This window comes from Eutrema salsugineum, unplaced genomic scaffold (genome assembly GCF_000478725.1).
Source record: "Eutrema salsugineum unplaced genomic scaffold, Eutsalg1_0 scaffold_12, whole genome shotgun sequence".
Lineage (NCBI taxonomy): Eukaryota > Viridiplantae > Streptophyta > Magnoliopsida > Brassicales > Brassicaceae > Eutrema > Eutrema salsugineum.
The window spans coordinates 10381131-10407117 of record NW_006256895.1 but is presented as its reverse complement, the minus strand read 5'-3'; the positions used below and the strand labels follow the sequence as shown (position 1 = coordinate 10407117).

Here is a 25987-nt window from a genome sequence, read left to right as displayed (position 1 = left end):
AAAAATAGAAAGAAGAAAAAAACAAAAATGATGAAAAGCAATTTTGAAAAACACATAGATAAAAACGTTGATGATGAGAAAAGAGACTACAATATGAAGATAGAAAAAAATAAAATTAATGATTCAATTAATTCACACACTTTAAAAAAGTATTATTTTTTAAAAAAAATAAAAGAAAAATATTAGTACTAAAATTAATGACTTAATTAATTCATACATTTTTATAAAAATTATTTTTATCGAGAAAAAAGAAGTAAAAACTGGAAAAAATAAATAATAAGTAGAAATAGTTAAAGAAAAAGACGATGATGAAAACAAATATCAAAGAATATGAAAATAATAAGAAAAAATAAGAGGGAGAGGAAATAATCAAAATATAAAGAAAAGTATACATATGACGAAATAGACGAGGAAGAATACATATACAAGATAAGTAAAAATAAAAGATAAACTAAAATCAGAAAAAGATAAAAAAAAACTGAAAGGAAAAAAAGAAAGAAATAGAAGTCGAAGAAGATGAAAAAAAAGAAAGGTAAAGAAAATGAGGAAAAATAACACAAAGCTGATAAAAAAGAATTTCAAAAAATATATGAACAAAAATGTTGAAAATCAGAAAGGAGAACAAAAATGAAACTAACAAACTATGATAATATAAAAATGAATAATGAGTCTAATAAAAAATAAAAAGATAAATATGATGAATTAACTGTTTAAAAAATAAATTTCTGCGTAACACGTAGATCATAAATAAAATCTAGAAGTTAATAGAAATATATATATATATATATATATATATACATAGAAATATTAATAGAAGTTAATAAAAACAATAATTAAGAAAAATTTGTTGTTATATAGAAACACTAATAATGATAACTAACAGAATATATTGTGCTTTTTATAAAATAATATATAAAACATATAAAATAAAATCCGCACGAAGCGCGGACTCAAACCTACTATTAAGAATTAGCGTCTCTCCCAAACAAGACGATAGGTTCGAACTAGGAATTAGAATGGTTCAACATTTTTCATAGGAATCATGAAAACGTCACTAGACTACTTACATCTTGGTTTGGTATACAATTTTAGATGTTTGAATCGAAATTCTTTTACGAAAAGTTTGGACGCTTGTATGGGTTGAGCAAATATAATTAGATCACTAAAATGCTGAACTAATATTATGTTAAATTAATTAAATATAACCTTTTGGCGTCTCTGTTTCATTAGGAAAAGTACCAACATATTATTATGAAGTACCGTACAAAAGCAATGAAAGGGTACTGATGTTTTTTCTAAACTAATTAAATAGCTAGGTTAATGGGGAAAAGCTATAAAGAATAGTGGAATAATAATTAAGTAACAATAATGGGAATTGGGAAGCAATGAAAGGGTAATGAGACACGATGCAATGCTAAATATTATTTGAATGAGATTAGGTCGTGACTCGTGAGGGACCATTTCGCATTCATAACCTCAAAAGGCTTGACGTATTACTACCATTATTATTATCTAATCAATTATTATTTAAATTTAATGCCCCAACGTGGCTGCCCTTTCATTTCTCTTCCTAATATCTTTCCTCACTTGTAAAGTGTCGTCTCTATATTTAATATGATGTCTGTTAGATTTTTCTGTTTTTCCATGGAATGTTATAGTGCATAGAATGCATGTGTACGTTATAGACTATAGTTTTTTTTTTTTACACACTACAGTTAGTTTTTTTTTTTAAGTTTTTCTTTTACCAAAATCGTAATATTAAAAAAATATATAGACATGGTTGAAATAACAAACAAGAACAGATAAACCAAATTAGAAAATAGTTTTTTTTTTTGGGTAAGGTCGTCATAATAAGAAAAATTAATATTTGCAAAGAAAAATCCCCATTATATGCATATACATTATAAATACATTCTAATTAGTAATTACAATATATATACATTCTATGCAAATTTTCTATATACAAAACTAATATCTAGATTGTACTGATTTTGTTTTTGTCCATTTTAGCAATAAGAACTATAATCTTTTGTTCTTAACAAAAAAACACTATAGTTTTTATAAGAAAAAGGAGCGACAACCGTAATAGTGATATTCCGATTTCGTTTTTTTTTAGGAATCAAACGGACCGACCGTATCAACTTCTAACGTCTTAACTGTTTATTTCAGTGAGTCAAACGCCCTCATTCTAAGGCCCAATGCCCTCACTCAAGGATCAAATGTCCTTTTTCTAGGTCCGTTGATTCACTACTATTCGATGATTGATCTTTTTCTAGGTCTGTGGATTTACCATTGTCTGATACTCGACAATCACCCCATAATCTTTTCCCGTGTTTTGTTTTCATACGGTACTATGAACTATTTTCTGATAAATCACCTATCTTGAAATTGCTTCAGCTTAAACATCTTTAATTTTAGAGTTCTCAAAATCAATACTCAAAAAGATAAATACATTTTAGTAACATAGATAACTAATTTTTTTTTTTTTAAGCCTCTTATAAGTTTAGAAGAATATAAGAACCTGTATTAAAATAGAGTGCACCATACAAAAAGTAATGATGTAAAGATAATAATTTGTCATCAGTCCAAAAGCGTAGCTAACTACACTCTATCCAATTGCTTTTCCGCTATTCGATTGGTTGTAACACACACAGCACACACACACACAAAATAAAAATTTAAGCAGGTTTTTAATATATTCCCTTAATACATTTCTATTTTATCCTTCGTCTCGCTGCAACGGTTCTTACTTGAAGTAGATCGAGAACTTGTGTTTCGCGATTTCTTCAATTTCAAATTTTTCTGTTATCTGGATTCTTTTTTATTCCCCCCGAGATTTCTATTGCTGTCAATTTTCCGTTGAAAAGTTTTGTACGTTTCAGTTTAATCCATCGAATCTATAATCTTCCGATTGATTTTTTTTTTAATTCCATTTCCATCGGTTGAAAAGGAATTTTCTTCAGTATCTTCAATAGATTTTCAAGCGACATTCTCTTTGTATCTTTTCGAATTTTGTTTTCTCGGAAAGTGAGGAAGCCTTTGGAGAAACTGTTTGGACTTCCGTTACTCTCTCCGACGGTTTTTCTCAAGTTTCCGATTCGTTGATTGTTGAGCTTTCCAAGGGTTTCGCCTTGTCTTCGTCTCTCTCAGTGATGGGTTGCGCTTATTCCAAAACTTGCATTGGTCAGATTTGCGCGACGAAGGAAAACAGCATCAGGCAAACTCATCAACAGGCTCCGGCGAGAGGCACGAAAGCTGCTTCGACCGCGACTCCGGCGGCGGCGGCGGCGACGACCGAGGGAGAGAATCCGGTGTTCAATTTCTCTTCAGATGCAGTGGATGATGAAGACGACGACGAGATTCATCAGCTGAGCTTGAGCAGAGACCAGGAATGGGGAATCACTCGGCTTTCTAGGGTTTCTGCTCAATTTCTACCACCAGATGGGTCAAGGATTGTCAAGGTCCCGTCTTGTAACTATGAATTGAGATACTCGTTTCTCTCCCAAAGAGGGTATTACCCTGATGCTCTAGACAAGGCCAATCAAGATAGCTTCGCGATTCACACGCCTTTTGGGAGCAACTCGGATGATCACTTCTTTGGGGTTTTCGATGGGCATGGCGAGTTTGGTGCGCAGTGCTCGCAGTTTGTGAAGCGGAGGCTGTGCGAGAATCTTCTTAGACATGGTAGGTTTCGTGTCGACGCTGCAGAGGCTTGTAATTCGGCCTTCTTGAGCACGAATTCTCAGTTACATGCTGATGTAGTAGATGATAGTATGAGTGGAACAACGGCCATTACTGTTATGGTTAGAGGAAGGACGATATACGTGGCGAATGCAGGTGATTCGAGGGCGGTTTTAGCTGAGAGGAGAGAAGGTGATCTTGTTGCTGTTGATTTGTCAATTGATCAGACTCCGTTTAGACCTGATGAGCTGGAAAGGGTTAAGCTTTGTGGAGCTAGAGTTCTTACTCTTGATCAGATTGAAGGCTTGAAAAACCCTGATGTTCAGTGTTGGGGTACCGAGGAAGACGATGATGGAGACCCTCCGAGACTTTGGGTGCCCAATGGGATGTACCCAGGAACTGCTTTTACAAGGAGTATTGGTGATTCTATTGCAGAGACAATTGGGGTTGTTGCTAACCCTGAGATTGCTGTTGTTGAGCTCACACCGGATAATCCTTTCTTTGTGGTTGCTAGTGATGGTGTCTTCGAGTTCATCTCTAGTCAGACTGTGGTTGACATGGTAAGGTATTTCTTCCCTCCACGGTCTTGCTCACTATAGTTCCCTTAGTAGTAGAGGGACAAGTCTCACAAAATCTGAATGTTTTTTTTTTTTTTTTTTTTTTTCAGGTTGCAAAACATAAGGATCCTAGAGATGCTTGTGCTGCGATTGTTGCTGAATCATATAGGCTATGGCTACAGTATGAAACTCGTACAGATGATATAACCATCATTGTCGTGCACATTAATGGGCTGAAAGATGTAAGGAAAGGTTCTGTTTGTTGACTGTGTATCATCTCTTCTTATCTTTGTTAGATGCTGAGGTTAGATTTTGAATCTTTCTTAGGATGCTCCTCGCCAGTTGACGAGTACGGGGACTCAATTGCAGCCTCCTATTCCACAAGTTGTGGAGCTGACAGGTTCGGAATCTCCTTCCACCTTTGGATGGAACTCTAAAAACCAACGCGTGAGGCATGATTTATCGCGGGCTAGAATACGCGCCATTGAGAGTTCACTAGAGAATGGACATGCTTGGGTTCCTCCATCTCCAGCCCATAGGAAAACCTGGGAAGAAGAAGTAAGAGTGGATGACTGCTTTGCTTTTGCTCCTCCAATTGGGAATGCCTCAAGCCATTCTTGACATCTGAGGCTAAAAGCTGGAATTTTTGTTGTTGCAGGCACACATTGAGCGGGTGTTGCGTGACCATTTCCTCTTCAGGAAACTCACTGAATCTCAGTGCCAGGTTTTGCTGGATTGCATGCAAAGGCTTGAAGTTAATCCAGGGGATGTTGTTGTGAAACAGGTCGAAGCTTATTCCTCATTGATCACAGAGTCTGCAAATGACATATATCAATAAACATCTGTTATCACAATCTCGCTGGTTTATTCTTTTGCAGGGTGGTGAAGGGGACTGCTTCTACGTAGTGGGTAGTGGAGAATTCGAGGTCTTGGCAACTCAGGTTTGTTCCATAGTAAGTTGATCAGAGTTGTGATCAGCTTTGAGCATTATTAACACTCTGTTTAACCGGTGGGGATTGTTATGTTAGGATGAAAAGAACGGCGACGTGCCTAGGATCTTGCAGCGGTATACAGCTGAGAAACAATCATCATTCGGTGAACTCGCCTTGATGTGGGTTCTCTGCACTTGTATTGTTATTTGTTAGAAGTAATATTTTTTTCCGTATGAAGAAATATTCTCTGGCTAATATAGTTTCTTGTGATATATGATGGCGCCAGGCATAACAAGCCGCTTCAGGCTTCTGTACGTGCTGTGGACCATGGAACATTGTGGGCCTTGAAAAGAGAAAATTTTCGAGGAATTCTGATGTCTGAGTTTTCAAATTTGGCATCTTTGAAGCTTCTTCGTTCTGTCGATCTTCTTTCCCGTCTTACAATTTTGCAACTAAGCCATGTTGCAGAATCTCTTTCCGACGCTTGCTTCTCCGATGGACAAACAATAGTTAACAAGGTGAACTGGTGAAGTTAGTTTTGCTTTTTGTAAAGATAATTAACTTTCTCTACTCCAAAAGATTCTTTCTCATACTGTTCTGTGAATGAATAGGACGAAAAACTTCAGGGCCTGTATGTTATCCAGAAGGGACTCGTGAAAATTACTTTCGGCACAGAGTTGTTGGAAAGTCAAAATGCTTCAAGCCTTAAAACTGATATCACTAAAGAGTATGAGAATCTTGAAACCGGAACAGAGGTCTCCATAGAAAAGCAAGAAGGAAGTTACTTTGGTGAATGGGCTCTTCTTGGCGAACTCAAAGACTCTTTAAAAGCAGTAGCAGTGGGCGAAGTTGTCTGTGTGATTTTAACAAAAGAAAATTTCGATTCAGCGGTCGGACCTCTGACCAATCTTTCAGATGATGGTCATAAGTATGATACTACAATGTTCTTCATGCCACTTGTTTCTGGATTCAGCTGCGTGGTTTTCATCGGTGGAATAATTCTGTGTAATGTTTTTGTTTAGGTCAAGACATTCTTCGTTTGATATGTCCAAGGAATCTGCAAAAGTTACTGATACCACAGCTCTTGCTAAAGCCACCCTTGCAGACCTGGTAAGCAGACTTTGACTCTACATCAATCGCAAATCGGTCCTCTCTCGTTTTACGCAAAAAAAAAATTCTTATCTAGGAATGGACAGCATGCTTGAGTTCAACAGACTGCAGTGAGATCGGGCTCGTGCATTTGAAAGATAAAGAAAATTTGCTTAGCTTGAAAAGATTTTCAAAGCAAAAGGTGAAGAAGCTAGGTAAAGAGGCACAAGTCTTGAAAGAGCGGAATCTGATGAAGAACGAAATAAAGCCTTCAGCTTTTGTTCCTGGAATCTTGTGCACTTGTGCTGATCAAACATATGCAGCCATATTACTCAACACAACTCTTGCTTGTCCTTTGTCTTCACTGCTTCATTCTCCGCTTGACGAGTCATCTGCCCGTTTCATTACTGCTTCACTTGTCTCTGCCTTAGAAGATATACACAAGGTTAAATCTATGTCTCTAACATCTCCTTTTAATTTCTAAGATCTCGCGGTCTGAAATTTTTTTATTCTGTTCTTTTGGAATTTGTAGAACGGCATACTCTTCAGAGGTTCATCTCCCGATTTACTGATGTTGGATCAATCCGGATATCTACAGGTCTGTGTTTTTTCATTACATGGCCCCATAACTTGCTCCAGTGTTCACCTGATCGTAATTATATGATCTCTCTCTCTCTTTTTTTTTTTTTATTGTAGATTGTAGACTTCAGATTCTCCAAGAAACTGTCCGGGGAACGAACATTTACAATCTGTGGAAATGCAGATTATTTAGCCCCGGAAATTGTTCAAGGCAGAGGTCATGGTTTCGCAGCTGACTGGTACTGATTCCCCCTTTTTATGCATTCTTGTTTTTATCTCCTGTTTTTCTCGTGTGATATTCTGAACCTTTTTTTCTGGTTGAATCGAAAAGGTGGGCACTTGGAGTTTTGATCTACTATATGCTAGAAGGTGAAATGCCATTCGGGTCATGGAGAGAAAACGAGCTAGACACGTTTCAGAAGATTGCTAAAGGCCAATTAACTTTCCCTCGAGATCTAAGCTCAGAAGCGGAAGATCTCATCACAAAGGTCTCATCTTTAAGTTCCATTTTTTCACATCCATTTAAAGCTCTCAGTAGATAGAATCTCTTGTTTCACTGTCTTACCCACGTATTTAAACCTCTTGCGTAGTTGCTTGAAGTTGATGAAAACCTGCGGTTAGGTAGCAAAGAAGGTCCCGAGTCAATCAAGATACATCCCTGGTTCAATGGACTTAACTGGGGAGGGATTAGTACCCGCGGATTTCAAGTTCCTCAAGAGATAATCTCGCGCATCTATCACCATCTTGAGAATGACACCGTTCTTCCTCTAGAAACTTCCCAGTCGCTGGACAATACAGAGGATCAAGATGCTCAAAACTGGCTTGAAGAATGGTAAAAACAGATTTTCAACAAAACCGCGACCTCTTTCCCGCGTCTATTCAATTCAAATGTCCATGCTTTACAGGTCTGTAAACACTCATTGATGCTGAAATACAAGAGAGCCTAGAATCTTAAAAACCTTGATTCATGAGAAAGTTATAGGTTCTTTTGATTGTGTGGTGTAAATAGGTGTATATGTTAGATGGCTGAAGGGAATTCTCTGTTTTGTTTCTGATTTGAAGGAGTTCTCTGTTTTGTTCTGGCGGCGTAGCCTGCAGTATTCAAACTTGGAGAAGGAATATTCTAGAATTATAACCATACAGTTGTTTAGGTCATAAACAAAAGAGAATTTTACGGCCAACAAATCCGACGGCTTCCATCTTTGAAATTATAAGGTTCAATTTCATCTATGTACCAACATTTTTGACTATACAGCTTTTTAACGTTGATACAATCATTTAATTTAGAGTGGACTTATAACAAAAAGAGATAGACATCAATCCATTATTGATTAGATTCTATGGCAAATCGTCTGCTAATTAAAAATAAAATAAAAAAATGTATGGAGACTTAGTGGTTTACATGTTTCGAACAATAGTATCATGCTTCACATTATTCATTTCTTTGAAACAAATTATACAATTGTGCTAACTTTTTTTTTAATTCATTTCAACAAGTGTGTAATTGTGCATCACCATCATCAATCCATAACATAAGATCAACAAATGTGTATCACAAAACAAAGTCTTGGCAAAAATCATTTTTTTTAATAAAAAAAAACTCGAAATTCTAGCAAATTCAACTCAATAAACGTATATCATCATAATCAATCCATTATGTATCTACACAAAGACAAAATCATCATTTGACCTAATTTATACAACAAAAACTTTCAAAGTTAACTATGAACAAAACTGAAAATTTTAAGAAAACTATACATCAAGAATTTTTTGTTGTGGCGTGTTTGGCTCATTCGTTTTCTCTCTGTTAACAAACCACTGAGCCGTTCTTCTAGCGATCGGAAGCCATAACTGCCGTCTACTTTCCTCCGTCGCAGCAACCGCATCATTCTGCGACGTGGAAGCAGTAAAAGCGGCCAAACCGCTTTCGCTTCCTCCAACCGCTTTTTCTCTAGTCGCGGTTGTCACTTGCAGAACTCCGAGTCTAGGAACAGCTGTGATCTCAGAAACCGCTCTTCTCGTCGAGTCTTTGTTCTTCAACATTCTCTTCATTTCAATCTCTTCCTTGTTCCCCAAGTTACCTCCATTTTCTCTCTGAACCCTATCCACCGACGAGAATCTGTCGCTTGACACTGAATTCAACATCTTCGACGTCAAAAACGCCAAATCCGATGAAGTCACGTTACTCCAACGGTTCTTAAACGCGACATCTGAAACAACGATCCTGTGATTGAACTTGTGCATAAGTTTCTCGGTTCCTTGTTCATCAAGCGACAACGATTTTTCCTTTTTGCCAATCTTTAGAATCTTCCGGAAACTGCTGAATCTCGAAGAACCATCATCACTATTAACTCCTTCTTCTCGTTCGATGTAAATCTCCAAGCTCGAGTCTTCTTCTCTTATATCAGATTGGCTCATGATTCTCAGACTATTGCTACTACAACCCAAACCAAAGAGATCGTCCTCGATGTTGACTCTGTTTCTACACAAGGGACACGTGGCGTGCTGCTCAAGCCACTGATCAATACACCCGATGTGAAAAGCGTGCTTGCATTTAGGCAAAAGCCTGAGGATCTCAACATCTTCGAATTTAGACAGACAAACAGAACATTCAAGCCCTTGTTTCGATCCTTTCAAAGCAGAGAATCTGAAGAAGGGAAGAGATTCGATTGCTGTTTTGTTGAGACCGGAGGAGAGTCGAGAAGATCGATTGAAGAGTCCTTGCCACAGACGATCGTGTCTTCCTCTGTCTCCTTCTCCGTCACCGTCGCTCTCTGATCGGAGATCGTTTTGGAAGCATTTTGCGTAGACGAGGAGAACGAAAGTGAGGGTGAAGACGACGGAGAAAACTCCGGTGATGATGGCTAAGCTTGGCTTGAAGAGGTCGTTGGTTCTGTACAGAGGAGGAGCAGATTGAGCAGAGACATAATCTATGAAGATGATGATGAAGAAGAAGAAGAGAATGGAGATTGTTTTTGGTGGATTCATCATCTGAGAAACTAAAAGCCGTTTTTCTTGAAGTTTTTTGGGTTTTTTTTTTTTTCAATCGGAGAAGTTTCTACGGATTTGAAGAGAGTTGAAAAATTGGGTTTCATTTTAAACGCAATAATCTATCATCGACGTGACATCATTATTGATCTCACTGAGGCATGAATAATACGGTTCGAATAAAAATAATACACATATACTATGGATTAAGTTGAATTATAATATGCTATTGTTCATGAATAATCTAGAGTAAATCTAAGATACATACCTTTCTTAAGATTACACATTGGTAATGATAATTAGACTACATTATACACTTACAAGACAACATAAAATACAGAGAATTTATTATGCAAGTAGTTTAGCTAGCTCATCTACTTTAAGTGTTCCATGAGGTATCACTTCTCTGTAATCTTCATCAAACTCCTCCAATTTCTTCTTCAACCCTTCCTTCTCCTTCTTCTCATCTCTTTCCACTCCCACTGCAACTTCTTTTTCCCGGGAAAACACAACATTACTAGTCTTTGCCTCTAGGTTTTGGTACCCGAATTCTCGGTGGTTTTCCTGTTTCTTAACCATTGGTTCTTTCCTCAACCCATGCTGGAAAACTGGTCCCGGTGTAGCTACACTCGAAAAGGCGACTGATTTTGCAAATACAGTGTCTGCATCCAGATCAGTAGCTTCAAGCACAATCGCATTCCCGCTCTCTACAGCTTGTTTCATCAGATTTAGAACTCTCTCTATGCTTTGTGTGTTGATCTCTTCCGACTCCTCTTCAGGTTCTTGATGATCTCCAAGAGAGTTATCTCTTTCTGTAGACGAGCTCTGTAAACTACTGTTTCTGCCTTCCATTGCCAAGATATCAACAGCTGATTGGTCATTTTGCAATTCCTTAGAACCCAAAGGAGAGTTCTGGGTAACAACCTGCGTCTGATTTGGTGACTCCGATGCTTCATCATCATCACCTTCAGGCAAGGCAGTATCAACTTCGATATCTCCGAGGATATCATCCTTTTTATCTGGAGTTGTGAGAGACGATTTCCACTCTCTTCCTCTCCAGATAAGAATCTGCTCGTTTTCAAAAGATATGAGCACACATGGAACAAGATCCTGCGAACGAGAGCAACAACACAACCAACAGGTGGTTCAGCAAAGAGACCTTTAAAACACGAGATTTGAAATAACAAAACATATGTGAATTAAACGAGAGATCAAAACCTTGAGTTTGGCACCGATTTTCCTAAAATCACTGCCTTTCATCCCTTGGCAATCGATACGAACCAATTCACAAACTTCAAATGCTTCTTTCACATTTTTCACAAGGTCACAATACACACCATTCTTCCCTAGCTTGCATATGGGCATGAGCTCTCGTCCTTTCCTCCGCATCTCGGTAGCTTCCTGACGAGTTAAACCCTCAGGCACTTGTTGAATCAGCCTTGGGTAAACAGGTGCTACAGGCTTCCACAACATAAGAGGGAACCGTGGTCTTGTCCTGTGATTATAGTTTCTACCACGAAAAAGAAATATCACACCTCCTCTTCTGTATATCACCTTCCCACCAATTTTTTCCTGCCAATTCAGTTCACAACTTCATGAAAACGAATACAAGAGATTTGTACTAATATGAATAAACATAACAGAACTCTTCCAAGGAAAAACCTCTAGTTGCTCGCAAACATTATCCATGTCGACTGTACAAACTCCCTTGCATTTAATCTTACAGACCCTTCGTCGCTTCCACAAATCATGTATGTTGTTCAACATGTTATGAGTCAAGCCATCTCTGCCTGAGAAGAGACAAAAAAAAAAAAAGCACACTTTAGATCATATCTTCATCTATTTCCAAGAAATCTGATCATCAAGAAGAAGAATTGATCTCGTGAATCAAGCAAATTCAGCAGAAAGCATTGAGCTTTTTTTTTACCCATGTTCAATTGCCTCGTCGTCTTCAAGCATGACGTAACAAGCTCTCTAATCTCTTCCTTGGTCAATGGCTCTCCCAAAATCTCCTCCTTGGTGTAAACATACCTTGGACCCACCCCGGGTCGAAAAGGACCCGGTTTCTGAATCGGTTTCACTCCTTTCTTTCCCACCGGCGGCAATCGGAAAGAATCGAATTCTCTCGGTGTCTTCTGCGACTGAGGAAGCGGAGCACGGCCAGTCCATGGCCTTCCCATCGTCGTGGGCCCGAAAGGCGCGTACGCAGGCTCACGAAGCTTCAATGGCTTGACCTTAGGTGTCTCCGTGTAGCTGTATTTGAACTCGAAAGGAGCTCCGTCGATGACGTAAGATAATCCGTCTTCGCTCAGCTTAACCTCCGGCTTCGCGTCTAATTGCGGCGGCGAATCGGGAACTTTAGGTTTGTTCTTCGGTTTGGTGGGTCCTGAATCGGGTTTGGAGTATTTGGATCTCCGACCCGGAATCGATCGAGCGGAGGGAAGTGAAGGAGTGCCTCTTGACCTAAAAGGCGACGTTTTCGGCTCAGAAGCTGCGGCGGCGGAATCGTGTGTATGGACGATTGAGGTGGCTGCGTCAAAGCGGCGGTCGCGACGGATTTCCGCCTCGAGCTCCTCTTGGCTCCGGCGACGCTGCTCGAACCGCTCCGCATTGGCGTTGCCCCACCTTGAGAATCGGATCTCGCCGGGTCCTCTTGGGTTCGGATTTGGAAATAGAGATGGCGCGAAAATCGGAAAAGGGGTATTGAGTTTCAACGACATTGCCGGAGAAACGGAGGTCGGAGGAAAGTGAAGGTTTTTTAGAGACTCATCCACAGGGTGGTGTGGACTGAAACTATGGGGTCAAATTTGCGAAAGCTTGAAAATATAGGGTCGAATTGACCCATTTGTTTTAAAGCCCACAATTAAAACATTCTCTTCTTCCAACATTTGACAATGCTAAAAATAATTCTTTTGGAATACTTTATAGTGTACAATTAAGCAATCTCTTGTGCCAACATTTTTTAGCACATTGACAATGCCAAAAAAGAAAAAGAAACAAAGAACATAGATAAAACTATTCTTATTAGACTCTTTTATTAAATATTTAAATTAATAACAATTGAATTAGGTGTATGCCTGATGGTGAAGATGAAGATGATGAGGCTGATGTTGAATTTGAAGAGTTAGGATCAAAGAGCATGAGAATGAAAATTCCAACCCGGATAATCTACACTAAACACTTTCTCCGAACTCAAACACTCATGAACTCTCTATTCTTTCTTCATTCCAAGCTCAAATATTCTTGTACTCATTTTTCTTTGTATTTTATCCCAAACTCAGTATAGTCACTCATATACAGCTTATATCCAATTCAATCTTATCTCTAAGCTTCTTTGACCTCTAGATCTCTTATTCAACAGAAACCCGATCACTAATTTCAATAATGCAAGACATTCAACCATCGTTAGGTTAAGCCATCCTTGTGATAGCCATAAGAAACTCGTAACTAGAGGCTGGCCGTAGCTAAGACAATCCCATACATGTATGGAGGCTTACATTTGTCCCCAGTCCTCCCATACAAAATCATACATGCTCAGATCGTCAGCCCATTTCATGCACTACATTTCACGCAAACTTCCTTCATGTAGACCAATATACATACATATGGAAAGACCACGGCCCTTAGCTCGATTCTTTTTCAGATGTCATCGTACATCAACATCAAATCTAAGCATCATTGATCATTGTAATATTATCATATGATCAACTTGGTCGCATCGTTGGATAAGAAGAAGTTTTGAACTCCAAGGATCAAGAAGATTCTCTTTAATTTTTTACCAAAAAAAAAGAAGATTCTCTTTAAATCTTAGTTTCTGTTTGTTTTTTTCCCATACTAAACTTTCATATGTGTTTGATAAAAAAAAAAAAACTTTCATGTGTTTTTGTGTGTTTGTGTTTAACAATCTCGGCTCGGCTTGTTTTGTGTGTTTGTGTTTTAAGATTAACAATATCGGCTTCTTTATTTGCTTTGTATTCTTTAATTACCATCATTTAGTCATTCAAAAAAATGTTTACTATTTCAAAATAAATGATTTAGTAGTATATGATCAGAAAAAGAGATCTGAAAAAAAAAAAAACAATGGTCAACTACCGCCACACGCTACATGGCTATAAATAAAGTACATCTTATATTTTGACCCAAAAAAGATTTAGAAATTTTAAACACACTCTCTCTAATAAATGTAACTTTTTTTATTAAAATTTATACATTTCTGTATTAATTTTCATATTATTTTGTAGAGACAAGATTGAAGATTTTCTAAACGGCTTCAAAATGCTTGCCACCCTAGTGCTGAGGAGCATCCACATACTCAACCTTGACGATCCGGTTAGGCCACTAACACCTCAGTAAGTGGTGGTTGTTTCACTCCAGACCCGCATCTTGCACTTTGGTTGCTTTTGATATGTGGATAAGCAGTTCGATTGAAAACGAAGGAAAATCAAGAAAATTAACTCAATCTAAATTTATGTTTTTTTTTGCAATTTAACCTTTTGACAATCTCTGTTTTATGTTAACCTTGTCAAAAAATCTCTGCTTGTTTTGAAACTGTTTTGTGTTTTCATTTGAATTTGAACTAGGTAACAATTTAGTTGAACCGGTACTAGTGTGGGAGCTTAATGCCGTGTGTTATTTTATTTTTTGAACGAAAGCCGTGTGCTATCCAAGAAAAATGCCATTTCAAACTTTGAAAATTTCCTTCAATCTAGAACACATAAAATGGTATGAAGTCTTCTGACTCTTTGCATTGCAGCCGCAAGGAACAAAATTATAAGTATACATTTTTTTTTTTTTGGTCAACAACAAAATTACAAGTATATATATTTTTAAAAACATTATTGAATTAGTAGTGTTCAAACACCAATTGCAGGACCCAGACTTATATAGTTTTGTTATTATTAAGTCAATCATCATTGTGCAAACTCTTAAACAAAGTGATCAATGTAAAATTATGTAATTTCTTTCAACCGACTCAGATTAACCCTTTTATTTCTCATGATATGATAATACATAGTAACAGTCCCTAATCCCTTTTTCTGTAAACCAGTTCCAAATCTCGCTATCGATTTATTCCTCTGGTGTAAAAATAAAGAATCAAATATGGAAAACATATTATAAAATAAAGTCACCTGCCTCTCAAACATACATTCATATCTCTCTGTATGTCTGTATACATGCGTTTGGTACCGATTACCGAAGAAAACACCTGTCTCTAGTCTTCTCTTTCATTTTTTTTTTCTTGTCGCTTGGTTTTACTTTTGTCTTTTTCGTTTTGTTCCTTTCCAAATCATTCATTCTTTAACCTCAAGCAAGAATCATTATCTGCGGAACCCAAATTCTTCATCTTCTTTATTATTTTTTAAAAACAACAAAAAGTTTTGTACTGTTTTGTTGGTTCTTTGGGCATTTGGTGATGAATCAATGATTGCATCACCACTTTGATCTGATCCTTCCCGAAAAATTCTCTTATCGTTTTTTTTTTTTGCTTTTTGATTTCGAGTTGAGTTTATCCAAATAATCCCGAAAAAAAGTAATTTAAGTTTTTAATACAAGAGAGAATCAATTTTTGGTACTGTGCTTAAATCCGAAGAAGGGTTTTGAGTTTTAGCTTCTCCCTTTTAACTTCGATCCAAAAGTTTCGATTTTGCTTAATTTCAAGTGCAATGGAAGAATCTCTACCTTCTCCATTCGGCGACCCAGCCCCAAATTTATCGGATTCGGAGCTCCGAGAAACAGCTTACGAGATCTTAGTCGCAGCTTGCCGGAGCACCGGAAGTCGTCCGTTGACTTACATCCCGCAATCACCCAAGTCCGACCGTAGCAACGGCGCGACGACGACGGCGCTATCGCCATCACCGTCGCTTCATAGATCCTTGACGTCGACCGCGGCGAGTAAGGTGAAGAAGGCGTTAGGGATGAAGAAACGAAGCGGCGGAGCAGGAGAATCTTCGGCTGAACCGGATCGGATCAAGAAATCCGTCACGGTTGGTGAGTTAGTTCGTGTACAGATGCGGATTTCGGAGCAGATCGATTCAAGGATTCGAAGAGCACTTCTCAGGATCGCTTCTGGTCAGGTACGTTTCTCATTTGCAGTTTTTTTCCCCAAGAAAATGAAAAACGCAGGATTTTTCTCGCTCAAAAGAGCAACAATTTGGGTTTTATGAAGAAGATCTGCTTGAATCCAAGCTTCATGATCGTTAATTACAGACTTTCAAGTTGTTTTTAGTAAAATTGAGCTTTGAAATTTGTCATTTTGATTAGCTTGGGAGACGCGTGGAGACTATGGTTCTACCTCTCGAGCTTCTGCAACAGCTCAAAGCCACAGATTTTCCAGATCAGGAAGAGTATGAATCATGGCAGAGAAGAAACTTGAAGCTTCTCGAAGCCGGTTTGATCTTACATCCTTATGTTCCTTTAAGTAAATCCGATAAATCTGTGCAACAGCTTAAGCAAATCATCCGGTCGGGTCTCGAGAGGCCGTTAGATACCGGGAAGATCACGGGAGAGACACAGAACCTTAGGAGTCTAGTAATGTCTCTTGCTAGTCGTTCGAACAACAACAATGTGAACGGTTCCGAGACTTGTCATTGGGCTGACGGGTTTCCCCTGAATCTTAGAATCTATCAAATGCTTTTGGAGTCTTGTTTTGATGTTAACGACGAGTTGTCGGTTGTTGAAGAAGTAGATGAAGTTTTAGAGCTTATAAAGAAAACATGGCCTGTCTTGGGTATGAACCAGATGATTCACAACGTTTGCTTTCTCTGGGTGTTGTTTAATCGGTATGTCACAACTGGTCAAGTGGAGAATGACTTGCTTGTAGCTGCTCATCACTTGATACTCGAAGTTGAGAACGACGCAAAGGAGACCAATGATCCCGAGTACTCGAAGATCTCGAGTTCTGTTTTGAGTTTAATCATGGATTGGGCTGAGAAGAGACTTCTTGCTTACCATGATACTTTCAACATTGATAACGTCGAGACGCTTGAAACAACGGTTTCTTTGGGGATTTCGGTTGCTAAAGTACTAGCCGAAGATAGTTCTAGCGAGTATAGAAGGAAGAAAAAGAATGTCGATACAGGGCTTGATCGAGTTGATACCTATATCAGATCTTCGTTGCGTATGGCCTTTTCGCAGGTTTGCTTACACACTTATGTTCTCTTTAGGTTGATCTACGTGTCTGCAGTGATTCATGTAAGGTTTCTTTTCTATTGGTTTTGTTTGTCACAGACAAAGAGGATGGTGGAACATAGCAAGCGGTCAAAATCCCGTCAGGGCACGAGCAATCTTCCGGTTCTTGCGATTCTTGCAGAGGATATTGGTCATTTGGCTTTCAACGAGAAGGCGATATTTAGTCCAATCTTAAAGAACTGGCATCCTCTTGCAGCTGGTGTGGCTGCAGCTACGCTTCATACGTGCTATGGAACCGAGTTAAAGAAATTCGTTTCGAGTATTACCGAGTTGACACCGGATGCTATAAGAGTACTCACTGCTGCAGATAAGCTTGAGAAGGATCTGGTGCAGATTGCAGTTCAAGACGCAGTAGATAGTGAAGATGGCGGAAAATCCGTTATAAGAGAGATGCCTCCTTTTGAAGCGGAAGTCGCTATTGGCAACCTTGTGAAATCATGGATCAAGACCCGAGTCGATAGACTGAAGGAGTGGATTGATCGTAATCTCCAGCAAGAGGTACCTAACGACTTTAACAATCTTTCCCCTTCATTTTTTGTGGGTTCTTTAAAGAGTTACGTATGTTGATTGGTTTTCTATCTGCAGGTATGGAATCCGAGATCGAATAAACTTGGTATTGCTCCTTCTTCTGTGGATGTACTGAGGATGATAGATGAGACATTGGAAGCGTTTTTCTTGTTGCCGATACTTATGCATCCAGTTTTACTCCCCGAGCTAACCTCGGGTCTCGACAAGTGTATGCAGCATTATGTATCAAAGGCGAAATCTTCATGCGGTATGCAGATTCTCTGGTTTGTGAAATGATGAAGTTCGTGCTTTCCTGATCTCACTTATAGAGTTTTTGTTTTTTCTTTTATGGTCTCCATTAGGCTCGCGGAACACGTTTCTACCCGCTTTACCCGCCTTAACAAGATGCACAGTCGGGTCGAGACTACACGGTGTCTTCAAGAAGAAGGAGAAGCCAATGGTAGCTTCTCATCACAGGAGAAAATCACAGAGTAATGACTCAGGGGAAATACTTCAGTTCTGTTGCAGAATCAACACTCTGCATTATATCAGGACGGAGATGGAATCATCCGGAAGAAAAACATTAAACCGTCTCCCGGAATCCGAAATAGCGGCTTTGGATGGTAAAGCTAAAATCTTTGAACAATCCATCGGTTATTGCTCGAAAGGAATACAGCAATTGTCTGAAGCAACTGCTTACAAAATCGTATTCCACGATCTGAGCAACGTTCTCTGGGACGGTCTGTACGTCGGAGAAGCATCTTCCTCGAGGATTGAACCGTTTCTTCAAGAGCTTGAACGGTGCCTTGAGATAATCTCATCATCAGTTCACGATAGAGTCCGAACCAGAGTCATTTCAGACATCATGAGAGCTTCTTTCGATGGGTTCTTATTGGTCATCCTCGCAGGTGGACCATCGCGTTGCTTCACGGTTCAAGATTCCGCTGTGGTTGATGAGGATTTCAAGTTTCTGTGCGATCTTTTCTGGTCAAACGGAGATGGATTGCCTTTGGATTTGATCGAGAAGGTTTCGACGACGGTCAAGAGTATACTTCCTCTTCTGCGTACGGACACTGAGTCTCTGATTGAACGGTTTAAAGCGGTTTGCCTGGAGAATCATGGTTCAGACAGAGGGAAGCTTCCGTTACCACCGACTTCTGGTCCGTGGAGTCCGACAGAACCAAACACACTGTTGAGAGTTTTGTGTTACCGTTACGAAGAATCTGCCACTAAGTTTCTGAAGAAGACGTATAACTTGCCGAGGAAGCTAACTTGAAAATGACCTAAAGCTGTACATTGGTACAAAACTCGGTTTAAGTGGGGCGATACGCCGCCGGTTCAGTTTGAAATGTGGTATAATACTTTGATAAGGCGATTACCGATTTGGTTGGTATATGGGTTTTCTTTGTGTTGATAAATTACTTGTACAAGAAAGTAGAAAATGTTTAGTGAAAACGTTCTTCATTTTGTACTAATTAAAGCGTGTAGGTCTTTGTTACATGTTATCAACTGTTATATTCGGTTAATTAATATCTTTGTTTTTTTGGTCCTTTCTCTTATTTCAATTGACAATTTCAAAATTGCTTCGAGGATTGTGAAACGAATATTCAACATCATCAAGAACCCACAAAAAAAGCAGGTTAATTTCTCCTTTTGGTGCTTCAGTGAGAAGTATCTGTTCAGACTCGTAACATTTATATTATGTGAAGCGTTCTTGTTCTCTGATTGAATATTTCATAGCAACCCCTCAAATATTTATTGAAATTTTAATAAGCTGAGAAAAATATAAACAATTGTACGTTAACATTCTATATAGTTTAGTTATTCATTTTATTTTAAAGTCAAACGCACAAACAACGACAGAAAAAAAAATGACAACTAGTAACACAGATATACCATTAGAATCATGAACATGTAATTCTTTGTCCAAACGACAAAATGATGTTTATGGCTCAGACATTTTGCTATATCGTAAACACAAATCGTCATAATCTTGAACTAGACAAAGAAAAACATTTTCATTTGTAACTTGGTCACAATTAACAAAGAGTTATCCTTACAATCCATGCTATCAATTGTAGCTTTTGGTCATTCTTTAAGACTTTATATAAACATTAGTTTAGTATTAAACAATTGGTGCCAATAATAAAGAAGCTAGTAAGTTCATCCTTACAAATTCAAACTAGTACCATTCACTTCATAAATTTATTTCTTCCGTGTTGATGTTTTAACCAAATATTTTTGTTTTCGTTTTAATGATCTTTTACATTTTTGATTCACATTAAATCAAGAGTTTTTAAACTTTAGTGATTATTTATATTTTACAGTTTGGTTGAATTATTTTTAACAGAAAAAACCGATGTTTTAAAAAAAAAAAGACAAAAAAACTTGCGTTAATTGATTTGACTATTTCTCTTTTAGGATTCTTTCTTGTAGTAATAAATATAAACATTTATAGGTCCTGTAAGACGCAAGTCTTTCAATCGATATTATTCATTTCTTGACAAAAATCAAAGCTCGAAAGCATCTCAAGCATCAATATTAACAGTATTAAAAAAATATATATTAACAGTATTTGTATCATTAGTGGTGCTGCATATTTTTAGTATGAATCATAAAAACACCAGTCTCGCGGTCAACCAAATATGCTCTTCTTAACATCATCAAGAACTCGCTAACTAAAACTTTTATATCATCATTTTTGACCAAAAAAGCAAGCTAATTAGCTTTAGATGACCTAATTTCTCTTCTTCTTTTTAGTGCTTCAAGGAGAAGTAACCGTTGAAACATTTTTACCATTATAAATAATTGGGCTAACTGTAAAAGCGCTAAAGCCCAATAACCGACTAAACCCAACACTAACTCAACAGAGACTGAGGCCATAATTTTTTTTTGAAAAAAATGGCTACTGATCTGTCACGTGCCGAATAGTTTGAAAACAGAGCATCGCACGTGCCACCTTAAAATTTGAAATTACGACTTCCAAAAAATCCTAAAGGGTAAAAAAAAAATCCAGAAAAACAGAAAACCCTTTCTCTCTCTTTCTCTTTCTCTTTCTCTTTCTCTTTCTCTCGAGGAAGACAACCATGGAAGCTATGCTTGTGGACTGTGTACAGAACAGTCTTCGTCATTTTGTGTACAAGAATGCTATTTTCATGTGCGAGCGTCTCTGCGCCGAGTTTCCTTCTGAGGTACCTCTTGTTTCACTCTCTTTTCTCCTTCTATAAATTCTGTAAATCGAAGCTGTTGGGGTTGTGAAATTTAGAGATTTTGGTTTATTGCGTCTGGGTATCTCTGAAACTTTAGTATATGCATCTCCTTTTTCTACTTTTGTACGTGGAATTTAATCGCCTCCCTGAGTTCTTCGAGATTGATTTTGGTTTCTTACCTTTTTAGCCCTTTTCTCCAAGATCTATATGTTGCTTCTTGGGTCAATCAGGGGAAGAATTCGTTGTTTACTCTTTCAATTTAATTCGATTTTGTTTTCCCCAGTAGCCTTGCTCAGTACTGATCTGGTCATGTTCTATCTTTGACCAATTGCTGAACGAGGGTTGCTTCTTTCTTTAGATTACTCCAAAAGTTTTTGACTTTTTTCTTTCCATCTACTTTGTGTTCCAACTATAAGTTTTTGTTATCCTTGGACCTTTAGCTATGTGTCCAACTGTTAGAGAAAATCTCTGGTCATACCAGAAAATATGTAGAAATTTGGGTTGGTACAGCTTCAATAACAGTTAGAAATAGCAGTTGGTCTGGCTCAATCCAACATTTGTTGCAGTTGTCTAACTGTTAGCTTCAGTTAAGAGAAAGCATATCAATAAAAGACAAGCCTTTAATCACTTTGTGTTTTTGCTTTTATATAGGTTAATTTGCAGCTACTAGCAACCAGCTACCTGCAGAATAATCAAGCTTACAGTGCATATCATCTGTTAAAGGGTGCGTGGCTTGGTTTCTTGCTTATGAGCCTTTTACCAAATTTGTCTAAAGTCAGAATCTTGCGCCTTCTTATGTTAGGTTGTTATGCTCATATTTGTTTCTTGTTTCGATATTATGTAAAAAGGAACACAAATGGCTCAGTCCCGGTACTTGTTCGCGTTATCATGCTTCCAGATGGACCTTCTCAATGAAGCTGAAACTGCACTCTGCCCTGTTAATGAACCTGGTGCGGAGGTATTTAGTGATCTCTGGTAGATTGCCTTTATTCGCTCGCTTACTGAATGTCTTCTTACAAACTCAGTGTGCCAGTATCTGGACCTTTTATGTTGATTTAGCTCACGTAAGAAGATGATTACATAGCTTCTGGTTATTCTGCAGATCCCAAATGGTGCAGCTGGTCATTACCTTCTTGGACTTATTTACAAGTTCGTTTCTTGTTTTGATGTTTTCTCTGTGCCTTTTTGTCTTGACTCTGAATGTTTTCCTCGAGATGATTTCTCATTTATGATAGTGACCTTTCAGGTATACTGATAGAAAGAAGAATGCTGCCCAGCAATTTAAGCAGTCTTTGATAATAGATCCTCTACTTTGGGCCGCATATGAGGAGTTATGTATACTAGGTGAATAGAGTACCTTTTTCTGCATACTTAGTACGTTTGTTATGGTTTTCTTACATTTTTCTGGTCGTCCTACTTTTTCAGGTGCTGCTGAGGAAGCAACTGTAGTTTTCGGTGAATCAGCTGCTCTCTCCATCCAAAAACAGTACATGCAACAACTGTCAACTTCCCTCGGCTTAAACACATACAATGAAGAACGTAATTTGACTTCTACTAAAAACACGAGTACTGAAGATTATAGTCCAAGGCAGTCCAAACACACACAAGGCCATGGCCTTAAAGATATCTCTGGAAATTTCCATTCTCATGGTCTTAACGGAGCTGTTTCGAATATGACATTCTATAATACTCCTTCGCCAGTGGCTGCACAGGTAATGCCATCCTTCTTTTAATGTGAACAACTGTGATGTTTCAGTCTCGTGATCACACCTTCTTTCAGTACTTCGGAAATCAATGCATCATGGGTTTTATAGTGCTTGTGATAGAGTAAAGAACCGAAAGATAGAAAAACAATAGCTTTGTTAAGAACTAAGAATTATCTCACGCCCCTCGGAAAAATTAAAACTAAGAACTAAATTGCTTGCGTTCTGTCTCTCACGAGACTTATTTAAGAAGAAGAAAATATCAAATAAATGGAAACTTCAACAATCACTCAATACCAAATCCCTAAATTATCGCCCTTTGTGTTTACCACTGTTTTCTTTTTCGCTATCAGCTTGCATCGCTTATTTTCTATCTCCATTCTCCAGTGCCAATAATTGTTTGACTAATCTTTTATTGACTATCAGTTCTGAGTCTGTTTTTAATGTCTTTGATTTGGCACGCTAGATTTTTACTTATCTGAAGAATCTTATGTTTCCACTTGAGAAGCATTGTTGTGGTCAGAAGCATTACTTATCTATAACGAGCAGCTGTGAGATTTTTACATTTTTCAAATTGTAGCTATCCGGTTTGGCTCCACCACCACTTTTCCGGAATTTTCAGCCGGCTGTTCCAAACCAGAACTCCCTTGTTACTGACAATTCGCCAAAGTCCACAGTAAACTCTACCATACAAGCACCCAGAAGAAAATTTGTAGATGAAGGAAAGCTACGTAAGGTAGTATTCACATGTCTTTACTGGTCTACTCGTTGTCATTAAGACACAATTCTGAGTAGTTTGTCTTTACTTTTCTCTTTAATATTCTGATTCTTACGTGGTTGAATTTTGTCTTACTGTGAGTGTATGTTTCTTTCCTCTGCAGATTTCGGGCAGGCTTTTTTCTGATTCTGGTCCACGACGTAGTTCGAGGCTGTCTGCTGATTCTGGGGCAAACACTAATGCAAGTGTTGCAACAGTAAGCGGGAATGGGAACAACGCTTCCAAGTATTTAGGGGGTTCTAAATTGAGTTCTTTGGCACTTCGTTCTGTAACACTTCGGAAGGGACATTCTTGGGCAAATGAAAACATTGATGAAGGTTGTGACATTTCATGCACTATATCATCATATTTTTTGATTTCTGGGTTGCTGTGATTTTGGTTCATCATTCCTTTTTTTATTGTTTGCGTATATGTAACACCATAGGCCTTGTCATTCTGATTGGTTTAGGAGTTCGTGGGGAACCTTTTGATGATTCAAGGCCTAATACTGCCTCAACGACTGGTTCTATGGCTTCCACTGATGCTAAATCCTATGATCAAGAAGACGAAACAATGTCGATTGGTGGCACAACGTTAAGTTTACAAAAAATCACAGTTGGTGTTTCAGAATTATTTAGCCTCCTAAGGACACTCGGGGAAGGGTGTAGACTTTCGTACATGTACAGGTGTAAGGTAAGCATATTGTTGCTTTCTTAAATAATACAAAGGTCATGTTCACTGATTATTTCATTGTCTTCCTTGTGCTTCTGGGTGTTTCAGGAGGCACTAGATACGTATATGAAACTTCCACATAAGCATTATAATACAGGATGGGTTCTTTCCCAGGTAATAAGTGACCTTTTTCTCTTTTACGCTGTCTACTTCAGTTTGGTGGTTGTGTATAGACTATTCAAAACGACGAATTTGAAGTGAAGTTTCCAAAGAGAATCCGTGCATGAAGTTTTATTCTGGCTGCCTGTAATATACCTTGGTGAAGGCATTTTGATGGTTTTATACGAGCAATGGCTATTAATGCAGGTCGGGAAAGCATACTTTGAATTAATAGACTATTTAGAAGCTGAAAAAGCATTCCGACTTGCTCGCCAGGCTTCTCCTTACAGCTTAGAGGGAATGGATATATACTCTACGGTCCTCTACGTAAGTGTGTTTTCCTATTTTCAAACAAAAAATCTCCTCGGAGTGTGACGAAACTTTGACACTTTTCGTTTAGGCTCAGTGAAAGCTGGTTAATTTGCACAACAAAAATCTCATGTATTGTATTTTTTTTCCATCAAAAAATGATATTTTTGTAGCATTTGAAGGAAGATATGAAGCTGAGTTACTTGGCTCAGGAACTAATATCAACAGATCGCTTAGCTCCTCAATCTTGGTAAATTTTTTCAAATGTCTCTTTCTGATTAACGGTAATCATATGTTGTTGGCAAATAAGTGAAATAAGCGAAATAAGCAATTGTGTAGGTGTGCCATGGGAAATTGTTATAGTTTGCAAAAAGACCATGAGACTGCACTAAAGAACTTCCTACGAGCTGTTCAACTGAATCCAAGATTTGCATATGCACATACTTTATGTGGCCACGAGTAAGAAAGCATTTCTATCTATTTTGAGAATACGCTGGTTGAAATGCTCTGGTTGTTGGTTAAAGCGAGACTCTCTCTTTACTGTCTCTGTAGATACGCAACTCTAGAAGATTTTGAGAACGGAATGAAAAGTTACCAAAACGCACTTCGTGTAGATTCAAGACACTATAACGCATGGTATGGGCTTGGAATGATCTATCTACGCCAAGAGAAGTTAGAGTTTTCAGAGCATCACTTCAGAATGGCTTTCCAAATAAATCCGAGTTCATCTGTTATAATGTCTTATTTAGGGACGGCTTTGCATGCCTTAAAGGTTAATATTATTATTCTCATTTGATTGAATTTTTTTAAGCGTACAAGAAAAAACAGTCTTTTGAAGAATAACTTAATGCTTCTTTTCTTCTTTGGTAACAGAGAAGCGAGGAAGCGATAGAGATAATGGAGCAAGCTATATTAGCAGACAGGAAGAATCCTCTTCCAATGTACCAGAAAGCTAATATACTTGTCTGCTTAGAAAGATTAGATGAAGCTCTAGAAGTTCTAGAGGAGCTCAAAGAGTATGCGCCTTCAGAGAGCAGTGTATACGCTTTAATGGGCAGGATCTATAAGCGGCGAAACATGCACGATAAAGCCATGCTTCATTTCGGTCTAGCTTTGGATATGAAGCCGCCTGCAACTGATGTTGCTGCAATAAAGGTTTGAGTCTTATAGAAAACACAACAAACAGAGTCATCCTCTGATGATTTTATCTACTGCTCTTACATATGAACTGTTTTCAGAGTCTGGTGAAAGAGATTCATAGCGTAAACTGGTTGTTATTGTCTGAAACAGGCTGCAATGGAGAAATTGCATGTTCCAGATGAGATCGACGAGAGCCCATGAAACCTTTAGCTGATCCAAGAGAACCATGGAGAAAGCAGCAAATGTATGGCTACCTCTTTTAGAGAACTAGTAGAGTTTCAAATCTTACAAGGTTTTTGTAGCTTTGGTACCAAACCGTAACACAGACACACGAGCTTACCACATGAGCATGTATGATGAGTTAATCTGTATGTTGTCCATAACTAAACTACTTATCGCAATATAGAAATTTATTTTAGAGACTTCATGTTTCTTTTATAACTTTTTTTCCCCAAGTAATGTTAGATATTATAAACAATTTTTAAACAGTGTTCATGCAGAAAAACATCATTGAGAT

General features: G+C 38.0%; 5 protein-coding genes across 8 annotated transcripts; 3 read left to right on the top strand and 2 right to left on the bottom strand.

Moving 5' to 3' along the window:
- Window positions 1-2717: 2717 nt before the first annotated feature.
- On the top strand, window positions 2718-8072 carry LOC18025704 (protein phosphatase 2C and cyclic nucleotide-binding/kinase domain-containing protein). 3 transcript variants are annotated; one of them, XR_002900876.1, is made up of 15 exons: window positions 2718-4241; window positions 4349-4480; window positions 4566-4796; window positions 4897-5022; window positions 5117-5191; window positions 5267-5349; window positions 5457-5688; window positions 5782-6098; window positions 6193-6280; window positions 6357-6704; window positions 6792-6857; window positions 6956-7077; window positions 7170-7326; window positions 7429-7743; window positions 7901-8072. XR_002900876.1 is itself a non-coding variant. In XM_006408856.2 (14 exons), the coding sequence occupies exons 1-14, from the start codon at window positions 3153-3155 to the stop codon at window positions 7672-7674; spliced, it is 3312 nt and encodes a 1103-aa protein (XP_006408919.1). In that variant the 5' UTR covers window positions 2718-3152; the 3' UTR covers window positions 7675-7830. The 3 variants fall into 3 exon arrangements, 2 of the variants coding, with proteins under 2 accessions (XP_006408919.1, XP_006408918.1); XM_006408856.2 differs by lacking the exon at window positions 7901-8072 and having other exon boundaries at window positions 7429-7830; XM_006408855.2 differs by lacking the exon at window positions 7901-8072 and having other exon boundaries at window positions 5117-5179; window positions 7429-7807.
- Window positions 8073-8590: 518 nt separating this feature from the next.
- LOC18025703 (putative RING-H2 finger protein ATL12) lies at window positions 8591-9826 on the bottom strand. The gene has a single exon (XM_006408854.2). It carries the CDS (start codon window positions 9824-9826, stop codon window positions 8591-8593), a length of 1236 nt encoding a protein of 411 aa, XP_006408917.2.
- A 229-nt stretch (window positions 9827-10055) lies between these two features.
- On the bottom strand, window positions 10056-12546 carry LOC18025702 (CRS2-associated factor 1, chloroplastic). Its single transcript, XM_006408853.2, has 4 exons — window positions 11754-12546; window positions 11489-11616; window positions 11045-11398; window positions 10056-10936 (listed from the first exon to the last, which is right to left on the bottom strand). Exons 1-4 carry the CDS (start codon window positions 12544-12546, stop codon window positions 10175-10177), a joined length of 2037 nt encoding a protein of 678 aa, XP_006408916.1. The 3' UTR covers window positions 10056-10174.
- A 2443-nt stretch (window positions 12547-14989) lies between these two features.
- Window positions 14990-19063, top strand: LOC18025701. Its single transcript, XM_006408852.2, has 5 exons — window positions 14990-15900; window positions 16088-16960; window positions 17054-17512; window positions 17600-17789; window positions 17884-19063. Exons 1-5 carry the CDS (start codon window positions 15490-15492, stop codon window positions 18795-18797), a joined length of 2847 nt encoding a protein of 948 aa, XP_006408915.1. The 5' UTR covers window positions 14990-15489; the 3' UTR covers window positions 18798-19063.
- Window positions 19064-20542: 1479 nt separating this feature from the next.
- On the top strand, window positions 20543-25892 carry LOC18025700 (cell division cycle protein 27 homolog B). Of its 2 annotated transcripts, XM_006408851.2 has the most exons (16): window positions 20543-20712; window positions 21382-21454; window positions 21579-21688; window positions 21833-21879; window positions 21977-22074; window positions 22156-22442; window positions 23014-23169; window positions 23315-23528; window positions 23660-23883; window positions 23971-24036; window positions 24229-24348; window positions 24504-24580; window positions 24670-24789; window positions 24883-25102; window positions 25204-25485; window positions 25621-25892. In XM_006408851.2, exons 1-16 carry the CDS (start codon window positions 20608-20610, stop codon window positions 25669-25671), a joined length of 2250 nt encoding a protein of 749 aa, XP_006408914.1. In that variant the 5' UTR covers window positions 20543-20607; the 3' UTR covers window positions 25672-25892. The 2 variants fall into 2 exon arrangements, with proteins under 2 accessions (XP_006408914.1, XP_024016069.1); XM_024160301.1 differs by lacking the exon at window positions 20543-20712 and having other exon boundaries at window positions 21385-21454; window positions 21579-21680.
- The last annotated feature ends 95 nt before the right edge of the window (window positions 25893-25987 follow it).